The 11,946-nt window shown below is 43.6% G+C and overlaps 1 protein-coding gene across 1 annotated transcript; it reads right to left on the bottom strand.

Moving 5' to 3' along the window:
• Window positions 1–365: 365 nt before the first annotated feature.
• On the bottom strand, window positions 366–11,664 carry LOC137315209 (probable G-protein coupled receptor 139). The gene is made up of 2 exons (XM_067980083.1): window positions 11,598–11,664; window positions 366–1,342 (listed from the first exon to the last, which is right to left on the bottom strand). Exons 1-2 carry the CDS (start codon window positions 11,662–11,664, stop codon window positions 366–368), a joined length of 1,044 nt encoding a protein of 347 aa, XP_067836184.1.
• Window positions 11,665–11,946: the final 282 nt, after the last annotated feature.

Below are 11,946 nucleotides of genomic sequence, written 5' to 3'. Positions count from 1 at the left end.
AATCAAAAGAGTGACGTCTCCCTAAACACAATGGCGGACCTGTCAATCATAAGAGTGAGGTCTTCCGAACACAATGGAGCACCCGTCAATCAAAGGAGTGAGGTCTCCCTAAAGACAATGGCAGACCTGCCAATCAAAAGAGTGAAGTCGCCCCAAAACAGAATGGCGCAACTGTCAATCAAAAGAGTGACGTTAGCAAATAACAGAATGGCGGACCTGTCGATCAAAAGAGTGATGCGCCGAAACACAATGGTTGGCCCATCCCAGGTCACGAGCGATTCTTGCTGCAATTCAGGGGAGGGAAGACCACGGATAAATATGAGATTAATTGACTGGAAACAGGCAGTATCACTCCTGGGCTGGGCTCAGTTATTATTATAATTAATTAATTTGGTAATTAAGGTCACAGGATATTTCACCGCGCTTTTGAACTGCTCTCTGAATTTGGACTGAGTCACCGCATAAATAAATGTGTTTGTGCAGGATGATAAATTCTGAAGCATATATCCGACTTGTTGAAGGGTAAATAAAGAATCATTATAATCTCGGGGACTTGTTCCTGCAATGTTATAATATAAGAAATCTGCAACAGTTGTCAGCCACAGAAGTATGAAGCTGCCGGATATGGCGAAGAGTAAAATCACAGACTTCCTCCTACTCTCCATCTCTGTGTCATTGCGATTGTCTCCCTTGTTCTGACCCCTCAGTCCCTTACGAACCCGACTGGACACTAAAATGTGTCTGACTGTCAGAGCGTTGAGCAACAAAATTAAGGTGAATGGGAGCAATGGGTTTAAAATCGTATCAATCCAGTTAAAGCTCACCCATCCGGGCTCGGTAAAATAGCTTGTTTTTAAATTGCAGAACCATGGTAAGTTGTCGATTATCGAAACAGGTTCAAACGTCAAGTAGAAGGGAACGTCTTTCAAACAGAGCAGAATGCAGGTTGTCGCTAAAACCACAGCCGCAGTTTTCCCGGTGCAATATTTAGTTTTCAGCTTCTGGCAACAGATGGCGACAAATCGATCAAAGGAAAAAGTGACGGTGAACCAGACAGAACAGTCTGTGGCTGCACGAGTCAGAACAGCGATAACACTACACACAGGGGTGATCTCCAGGAAAGATATTGGGAAATAATAATAATTGATCCGAGTTAATACTACCTCAGTGATAATGACCAGTAGATCCGCCGCTGCCATCGCCACCAGGTAGCGAATGGTGCAGGTGGAGAGACCGCACTTTCCCCGGGATAGGATCACAATCGCAATTAAATTCACTGTAAGAATAAGAAGGAAAAGGGATTGGAAATTACTGCTCAAACTCAACGGGCCATTCTCCGTGACTGAGCCCACACAGTAAGTATATGAGTTTTGGAATACTGCAGTGTTCTCAGCCCAGGCAGTTAGTACGTGAGTGTGGGGATATCACAGTGTTGTCCTGGGCCCAGACAGTAAATATGTGAGTGTGGGGATATCCAGTGTTCCCTGAGCCCAGACAGTAAGTATGAGAGTGTGGGGATATCTCAGCGTTCCCTGAGCCCAGACAGTATGTATGTGAGTGTGGGGATATCCCAGTGTTGTCTTGGGCCCAGACAGTAAGTAAGTGAGTGTGGGGATATCACAGTGTTCCCTGAGCCCAGACAGTAAGTATGTGAGTGTGGGGATATCCCGGTGTTTCCTGAGCCCAGACAGTAACTATGTGAGTGTGGGATATCCCAGTGTTCCCTGAGACCAGACAGTAAGTATGTGAGTGTGGGCATATCCCAGTGTTTCCTGAGACCAGACAGTAAGTATGTGAGTGTGGGGATATCCCAGTGTTCATTGAGCCCAGACAGTAAGTATGTGAGTGTAGGCGTATCCCAGTGTTTTCCTCAGTCCAGACAGTGAGTATGTTAGTGTGAGGGTAATGCAGTGTTTGAAACATAGAAACAAAGAAAAAGTTACGGCACAGAAGGAGGCCATTTGTGCCACCGTGTCTATGCCGGTTGAAAAAGAGCTTCCAGGCCTAATCCCACTTTTCAGCACTTGGTCCGTAGCCCTGTAGGTTCCGGCAATTCAATTGCATATCCAGGTTCTTATGAAATGAGTTGAGATTTTACGCCTCTACCAGTCTTTCAGGCAGTGAGTTCCAGTTCCCCCACCACCCTCTGGGTGAAAAAATAAAATCCTCAGCTCCCGTCCAATCCAATTAGTTTAAATTTATGCCCCCTGGTTATTGACCTCTCTGCAAAGGGAAATAGGTCCTTCCTTTCCATTTTATCTCGGCTCCCTATAAATGTATTCACCTAAGCCTCCTCTGTTCAAAAGAAAACAACCCCACCCAATCCAATCTTTCCTAATGGCTAAAACTCTCCAAGTTCTTGCAACCACCTCGTAAATCCTCTCGTGCAATTACATCCTTCATGTAATGTGATGACCAGAACCCTACACAGTACTAAAGCTGTGGCCTAAGCAATGATTTATACAGTTCCAGCAAAACCTCCCTGCTCTTTTATTCTGTGCCTCGGCTAATAAAGGAAAGTGTCCAATATGTCTTCTTAACCACTTTAATAATCTGTCCTGCTACCTTCAGGGATTCGTGGACATGCACACCAAGGTCCCTTTGTTCCTCTAGGCCTCTCAGTATTCTTCCATTTATTGTGTGCTCCCTTGCCTTGTTTGATCTCCCCAAATGCATTACCTCACACTTCTCCAGATTGAATTCCATTTTCCACTTTTCTGCCCACCTGAACAAACAACTGATATCTTCCTACAGTCGACAGCTTTTCTCCTCACTATCAACCACACGGCCAATTTTTGCTTTATCCGCAAACTTCTGAATCATGTCCCTTACATTAAGTCCAAAGCGTTAATATATACCACAAAAAGCAAGGGACCTAATACTCAGCCCGGCGGAACCCCACCGGAAACAGCCGTCCAGTCACAAAAATAGCTTGATTTTACTTGCCCTCTCTTTACCTTCCAAATTTCTTTTTTTAATTTCACCCCTGCACTTTTTATACTCCTCAAGGCTTTCTGTAGTATTGAGTTCTCGGTGTCTGACATAAGTTTTCTTTTTCTGCCCTATCTTACCTTGCCTGCTCCTTGACATCCAGTGGGCTTTGGATGTGGCAGCCCCACCCTTTTTCTTTGTGCAAACATGTTTACTTTGAACCCTTTGATTCGGCCCCTCGAATGCCTCCCACTTCTCTGACATTGATTTACTTCGAATAGCTGTTTCCAGTCCACGTTTGCTGAATCACTTCTTAGCTTAGTAAAACTGGCCTTTCCCCAATTGAGAACTTTTACTACCGTTCTATATTTATCCTTTTCCATGACTATACTAAAACTAACTGAATTTTGATCACTACCACCAAAATGCTCTCCCACTGATACTCCTTCCACCTGTCCAGCCTGGTCCCAGTCAGTAAGGATGCGAGTGTGAAGATATCCCAGTACTCTTCTGAGCCCAGATAGTAAGTATGTGAGCGTGGGGATATCCCAGTGTTCTCCTGAGCCCAGACAGTGAGTATGTGAGTGTTGGGATATCACACTGCTCGCCTGGAACAAGCAGTGGGCTTGTGGAACTTGTGGATATCCCAGTGTTCTCCTGTGCACAGCCAGCAATTGTGTGAGTGTGGGGATACCCCAGTGTTCGGCTGAGCACAGACAGTAAGGATGTGAGTGTGGAGATATCCCAGCGTTCTGCTGGGCACAGAGAATAAGCATGTGAATTTGGGAAAGTTCCAGTGTTCTCGTGAGGCCAGGCAGGGAGGATGTGGGGATATCCCGTGTTGTCCTGGTCTCAGTCAGTAATTCTGAGCGTGTGGTGTTATCTGTGTTCTCCTCATCTCGGACAGTAATTATATGAGTGTGGACATATCCTAGTGTTCTCACCCCATACACCTGCACTTTGCGGCAGATTTACTGCACAGGGATCATGAGCTGGAACCTGAGACGATTCTTCCTTCCCAGCCCAGAGTCGCTGTGTTTAGCGTCCTAACCCTGGACCCTGCCCAAAATGGGGAATATTTTTGTTGTATATGAAAGCAAGGTCTTGTCATTTCAATGTGTAAAAAAAAACTGATCGTGCATTGTTTAAATGAAATAGATGCAAGTGAAGTAAAATAAAACATCATGAGAGGGCGTGGAGTTTGAGCGGAACAGTAAGTAAAAGAAACTGAACCAATAGACTAGAAGTGAGGCCCCCCAAATATACCAGCGGGGGAAGGTTGTGGGTAAGTTTTCGGTGTCTGCTCTCTGGCAGGTATGATCCCATCCCCTGTGAGTTTGAGGGGAGCACAAGTTTACTGGTCTTCGGACCAGAGAGAAGGAATGAAAGGGGCAGAAATATATAAAGTTGCCAGAAAAAGTAGCAAGTCTGAGGATTGAGAACAGTTTAGAATTCAGCAAAAAGGACCAAGAGATTGATTAAGAAGGGAAACATAGAGTATGATAGCAAACTTGCAAGGAACATAAAAGTGGACTGTTAAAGCTTCTACAAGTATGTAAAAAGAGAAAGACTAGTGAAGACAAATGTAGGTCCCTTACAGTCAGAAACGGGAGAATTTATAATAAGCAACAAGGAAATTGCAGAGCAATTAAACACATACTTTGGTTCTGTCTTCACGGAAGAAGACAGAAAGAACTTTCCAGAAATGCTAGGGAACCAAGGGACAAGTGAGAAGGAGGAAATAAATGAAATTAGTATTCGTCAAAAGATAGAGCTGGAGAAATGAATGGGACTGAAAGCCGACAATTTCCCAGGGCCTGATAAGCTGCATCCCAGAGCACGAGAAGAGGTAGCCATGGAAATAGTGGATGCATTAGTTGTTATCTTCCAAAATTCTATAGATTATGGAACGGTTCCTGCAGATTGGAGGGTGGCAAATGTAAACCCACTATTTTAAAAAGGAGGGAGAGAGAAAACAGGGAACTGCAGACCGCTTAGCCTCACATCAGTAATGGGGAAAATGTTAGATTCTGACATAAAGGATGTGATAAGAGGGTACTTAGAAAATATCAAAGGGATTAGACAAAGTCAACATGGATTTATGAAAGGGAAATCATGTTTGACAAACCTACTGGAGTTTTTTGAGGATGTAACTGTTAGAATCGATAAGGGAGATGCAGTGGATTTTCAGAAGGCCTTTGATAAAGTACCACATAAGAGATTAGTGTGCAAAATTAAAGCACATGGGATTGGGGGTAATCAAGGGCATGGATTCAAAATTGTTTAAAAACAGGAAACAGAGAGTAGAAGTAAACACGTGTTTTTCGGGGTGGCAGATTGTGCCTAGTGGGGTACCGCAGGGATCAGTGCTTGGGCCCCAGCTACTCACAATGTGTATCAATGATTTGGATGAGGGAACCAAGTGTAATATTTCCAAGTTTGGTGAGGACACAAAACTAGGTGGGATGGTGAGTTGTGAGGAGGATGCAAGGAGACTTCAAGGCGATTTAGACAAGTTCAGTGTGTGGGCAAATACATGGCAGATGCAGTATAATGTGGATAAATGTGAACTTATCCACGTCGGAAGGAAAAACAGAAAGGCAGAGTATTATTTAAATGGTGATAGATTGGGAAATGTTGATGTACAAAGAGACCTGGGTGTCCTTGTACACCAGTCACTCAAAGCAAACATGCAGGTGCAGCGAGCAGTTAGGAAGACAAATTGTATGTTGGCCTTCATTGCAAGATTTTTTGAGTACAGGAGCAAGGATGTTTTACCGCAGTTTTGCAGGGCCTTGGTGCGATCACAGCTGGAGTATTGAATGGAGTTTTGGTCTCCTTACCTCAGAAAGGATATACTTGCATAGAGCGAGTGCAGCGAAGGTTCACCACACTGATTGCTGGGATGGCAGGACTGTCGTATGAGGAGAGATTGGGTCGACTCGGCCTGTATTCACTCGAGGTTAGAAGAATGAGAGGGAATCTCACTTAAACATATAAAATTCTGACAGTGCTGGACAGAATGGATGCAGGGAGGATGTTTACCCTGGCTGGGGGGTCTAGAACGAGACGGGGCATGTCTCAGGGTATGGTATAGGACAATTAGGACTGAGATAAGAAGAAATTTCTTCACTCAGAGGGTGGTGAAACTGTGAAATTCTCCACGACAGAAGGCTGTGGAGGCCAAGTCAATGAATATCTTTAAGAATGAGCTCGATAGACTTCCAGACACAAAAGGCATCAAAGGGCATGGGGAAACAGCAGGAATATAGTGCAGAGATAGAGGATCAGCCATGATCATATGGCATGGCGGCAAAGTCTCAAAAGGTCGAATGGAATACTCCTGCTCCAATTTTCCATTTTTCTAATTTTTAAAATGAAAATCTGGAACGAAGTGTCGTATGTCCTCGGAGCGTCGGGTCAGAACGAAACAATGGATGAAGATTCAGATCCAGAAAAAGGGCGAGAGATCTGAGACGAGAGCAACTGAGCAATCTCAAATAATAATTTAACAATTTGATTTAACATCATGAGTATTGTTTAATGACTGCTGACTGTGATTAACTAACATGAGTATTAGTTAATTACAGTCTCCTGTCATTAAACAGCATGAGTATTAGTTAATCACAGTCACCTGTCATTAAGCTACATAAGTATTAGTTAATCACAGTCACCAGTCATTAAACAACATGCATATTGGTTAATTAGTCACCAGTCATTAAACAATATGAGTATTATTTAATCACAGTCACCTGTCATTAAACAACATAAGTATTAGTTAATCACAGTAACCAGTCATTAAACAACATGAGTATTAGTTAATCACAGTCACCGGTCATTGTACAACATGAATATTAGATAATCACAGTCACCAGTCATTAAACAATATGAGTATTAGTTAATCACAGTCACCTGTCATTAAACACCATGAGTATTAGTTGATCACAGTCACCAGTCATTTTATAATGTTGCAGATATTGAAGTGATTAATTTATTGAAGCAGTGCACTATTTATTTAACTATGAAGAGTTTACTAATTTATTATTTACTGCCCCCGACAGATCTCTGTATTATGGAAACCCAATATGTTTGTTCTTCAGTAATACGTGTCTCTCCTCACAGGAACAGACCTCACTGAGCTAAGGGCATGGATCGGTGTAGGTTGCATGTGCTGAGACTCTGAATCAAGTATAAGAACTGGTTGATTAAACCTTGATCAGTTACACGAGTGGGCGAATCAATAACCACAGACCAACATTCAGCCTGTGGAAAAGCAAGGTCATAAATTTGAACAGTCATGACCCACAAACTGTCAGGGCCGCATCGGGGCAAAGGGACTAATCAGCACCAACACAACTAAAGTGTTTGCAGTAACTATACATTGAGAAAGAATAAGTCATTATAAACAAACTTTGAATACTGTAAAACTGCTGTCCTGCTTTCTATCTGTTAGTAAATAGTTAACATTAGTTTCAGCTGGTGCAGTTCAATTGATATTCTGATGCCATTGGGAATCTGTGCAATGCATTGAATGGAGTGGGTTTAGTCCATCGAGAGTGAATGGGAAGAGGGTTCACTCATTGGTATCCCATATAATGGAGTGAGTGGGAAGCGCTTTGGTCCATTGACTTTCAGTTCAAAGAGAGTGAATGGTAAGGGGTTTGACACATTGGGATTCTGGACATTGCGAGTCAATGGGAAGTGGATTGACATATTTGGATTCTGTATATTGGGAGTGAATATGAAGGGGTTTGGTTATTGGGATTCTGTAGAGTGGGAGCGAATGGGAAGGGGTTTGGTCCTTTGGGATTCTGTACAGTGGGAGTGAATGTGAAGATGTTTGGTAATTGGAATGTTTTACAGTGGAAGAGAATGGGAAGTACGAGTGAATGGGAAGGCGCTTGGCCCATTGGGATTCTGGTCAGCGGGAGTGAATGGGAAGTGGTTTGGTCATTGACAGTATGTACATTGGGAGTGAATGGGAAGGGGCTGGTCCTTTGTGATTCTGTACAGTGGGAGTGAGTGGGAAGTGGTTTGGTCCTTTGGGATCCTGTACAGTGGGAGTGAATGGGAAGTGGTTTGGTTCGTTGGGATCCTGTGCAGTGGGAGTGAATGGGAAGGCGTTTGGTCGATTGAGATTCGTTAGAGTGGGACTGATTTGGAATGGGTTTGTTCCTTTGGGATACTACACAGTGGGAGTGAATGGGAAGGTTTTGTGTCATTGCGATTCTGTGCAGTGCGAATGAATGGGAAGGGGTTTGTCCCATTGGGATTCTGGTCAGCGGGAGTGAATGGGAAGTGGTTTGGTCATTGACAGTATGTACATTGGGAGTGAATGGGAAGGGGCTGGTCCTTTGTGATTCTGTACAGTGGGAGTGAGTGGGAAGTGGTTTGGTCCTTTGGGATCCTGTACAGTGGGAGTGAATGGGAAGTGGTTTGGTTCGTTGGGATCCTGTACAGTGGGAATGAATGGGAAGATGTTTGGTCATTGGGATTTTGATCAGTTTGAGGGAATGGGAAGGGGTTAGGACATTGGGATTTTGTAAAGTGGGAGTGAATGGGAAGGGGTTTGGTCATTGGGATCCTCTACATTGGGAGTTAATCAGAAGGTGTTAGGTCTTTGTAATTCTGTACAGTGGGAGTGAATGGGAAGGGATTTGATCATTTGCATTCTGTATAGTGGCAGCAAATGGGAAGCGGTTTTGGTCATTGGGATTCTGTACAGTGGGAATGAATGGAAAGGGGTTTGGTCCTTTCGGATTCTGTACAGTGGAAGTGAATGGGAAGGGGTTTGTTCATTGGGAATATATAGAATGGGAGTGAATTTGAAGATGTTTGGTCATTTTGATTTTGTACAGTGGGATTGAGTGGGAAGGAGTTTGGTCATTGGGATTTTGTACAATTCGAGTGAATGAGAAGGGGTTTGGTCCTTTGTGATCCTGTACAATGGGAGTGAATAGGAAGATGTTGTGTTATTGTGATTCTGTACAGTGGGAGTGAATGGGAAGGGGTTTGGTCATTGGGATTCTGTACAGTACGAGTGAATGTGAAGGTGATTGGTCATTAGGATTCTGTACAGTACGAGTGAATGTGAAAGGGGTTTGTTGCATTATGATTCTGCACAGTGGAAGTGAAAGGGAACGGGTTTGTGCCATTGTGATTCTGTACAGTGGGAGTGAATGGGAAGGTGTTTAATTATTGCGATTCTCTACAGTGGGAGCGAATGGGAAGCGGTTTGTTCATTGGGATTGTGTACGGTGGGAATTAATGGGAAGGGGTTTGTTCACTGTGATTTTCTACAGCGGTAGTGAATGGGAAGGAGTTTGTTCATTTGGGATTTTGTACAATGGGAGTTAATGGGAAGGGGTTTGTTCATTGTGGTTCTGTACAGTTGGACTTAATGGGAAGGGGCTTGGTCTTTGGGATTCTGCGCCTTGATCAGGTTTGTATTCACTTTGATTCTATGAAGCTGGATGGAGATGAGTGATGTGTGAATGTTTCTGGTTAGAATGTGACTGGTTAGAATATGACTAGTTACGTTGTGACCGGTTGGGGTGTGACTGGTTAAGATTGTGACTGGTTCAGGTGTGACTGTTTAGCGTGTGACAGGTTAGCGTGTGAATGGTTAGGCTATGACTGGTTAGCTGATGACTGGTAAGCGTGTGACTGATTAGCGTGTGAATGATTAGGTTGTGACTGGTTCGCATTTGACTGGTTATTTTGTGACTGGTTAGCGTGTGACAGGTTAGCGTGTGAATGGTTAGGGTGTGACAGGTTAGCGTGTGACAGGTTAGCGTGTGAATGGTTAGGCTGTGACTGGATAACGTGTGTCTGGTTAGGGCGTGACTGGTTAGCGTGTGACTGGTTAGCGTGCGAATGGTTAGCGTGTGACTAGTTAGCGTGTGACAGGTCAGCGTGTGAATGGTTAGGCTGTGACTGGATAACGTGTGTCTGGTTAGGGCGTGACTGGTTAGCGTGTGACTGGTTAGCGTGCGAATGGTTAGCGTGTGACTAGTTAGCGTGTGACAGGTCAGCGTGTGAATGTTTAGACTGTGACTGGTTAGCGTGTGACTAGTTAGGGTGTGAATGGTTAGCGTGTGACTGGTTAGCGTGCAAGTGTAAAAGTGTACTTGTGTTCAGACAGTTTATCTCATTACCGAGACTAGGCAGAAATTTGACAGGTTTACCTTGGCCTGTTGCTTCTGGTTGGTCTGATTTCAGGATTTTGAAAGGATTGTGTGTAGACCGCAATATGGCAGATTGGAGTCGTTGAGGCGACTAGAATAGATGTATTTAAGCGGAAGCTAAATGAACACATATGGGAGAAATGAATAGAAGGATATGCTGATCGGGTGAGATGAAATAGGAAGGGAAGATGCTCGTGTGGATTATAAACACCGGCATGGATTTCTTGGGCCGAATCGTCTGTCCCTGCGCTGTAGATTCGATGTAATTCTAGGCAATAAAACAACATCATTCATACTGAAGCTCAATAGGAGGTTAAATGAAGGCAGCGGAATGATAGTGAATATTGGAGGTCCAGGTATGACTCGAGGATTATTTCTGAGAAAGGAGGAATTAATACCCAATCTAAGTCTGCACCCTCCCTAGATCACTGAGTGAAATACAGACATAGTTTGGCAGTCTCTTCAGGCTCAAAATTAGGCATCACAGATGCGACCGAGCAGCACCAGATCAGATAAATCGAGGGAGAAGGAAAGTGAGGACAAAATTCACAGATGCATCAATGCTTCAAGACCAGAGGAATCAGAATCAGGAGTATCATCGGGGAACTTTAGTATTGACACGAGGAAGTGTTTCTTAGGACCAACATTGATAAACAGTTGACAGATATTCATAGTAATAAATGATCACTGGGGTCAGGTCTCCCACTCCGGTTAATGACCCACAGTCAGTATAATTGTACACTGACAGATACTCCCAGTAATACATGGTCATTGGGGTCAGGTCTCCCACTCCGGTTAATGACCCACACTCAGTACAATTATACACTGACACACACTCCTAGTAATAAATGATCACTGGGGTCAGTTGTTCCACTCCGGTTAGTGACTCATACTCAGTACAATTCTACACTGACAGATACTCCCAGTAATAAATGATCACTGGGGTCAGTTGTTCCACTCCGGTTAGTGACCCACACTCAGTACAATTCTACACTGACACACATTCCCAGTAATAAATGGTCACTGGGGTCAGGTGTCCCACTCCGATTAGTGACCCACACTCAGTACAATTCTACACTGACACACATTCCCAGTAATAATTGGTCACTGGGGTCAGGTGTTCCACTCCAGTTAGTGACCCACACTCAGTAAAATTCTGCAGTGACAGACGCTCCCAGTAATAAACATCCCCGGACATTTGACAGCACTGAATGCAGCTTCAAATTTCCACAACCATCCACTGAAGGTAATAATTTGATCCTGTAACTTAACCATGAGACTTCAGCTGAAATATTTATATTGAGATAAGGTAAGGATCGTGAACAAATATGACATCTGATTTATTGAAATGATATCACTGTACCGCTAACTGTGTAATGCTCACCACTCGACCAGCATATAACTTTATCAATTACAGAGTAAAACCAGAGGACAGCTCACTCAGAGATTCACACAACTTAAATGGTGATATTCGCTTACCAGGCACACCAATGACGGCAAGGATCATGTAGTATATTTTCTCGACGCTGTAAAGTGTTGCACCCATTTTCAGTGTGAAGTAATCTGTCCCTTCGTGCTGCAGGCAATCTCTTTGATTTAAACTCTGAGGCGATACTTTCCCAGAGCCTTTAATTTATATCCTGTGGTATATTCAGTGGGGACTTGAGGTTGCAGCATCGTTCAAATTAGTTTTACTTATCTGAACAAACAGGTTGCTACAGCCGATCTCAGTCCCTATTGTGAGAGAATACATTTCGTGCTGGGATTGAATTGGAAAACCCAAAGACTGCACAATTTTGATAATATTAATTAACTAATGAAAATTATT

The sequence above is a fragment of the Heptranchias perlo genome, unplaced genomic scaffold (genome assembly GCF_035084215.1).
Source record: "Heptranchias perlo isolate sHepPer1 unplaced genomic scaffold, sHepPer1.hap1 HAP1_SCAFFOLD_54, whole genome shotgun sequence".
Taxonomy (NCBI): domain Eukaryota; kingdom Metazoa; phylum Chordata; class Chondrichthyes; order Hexanchiformes; family Hexanchidae; genus Heptranchias; species Heptranchias perlo.
The sequence above is the reverse complement of the archived record's forward strand: the minus strand, read 5'-3'. Positions and strand labels throughout refer to the sequence as shown.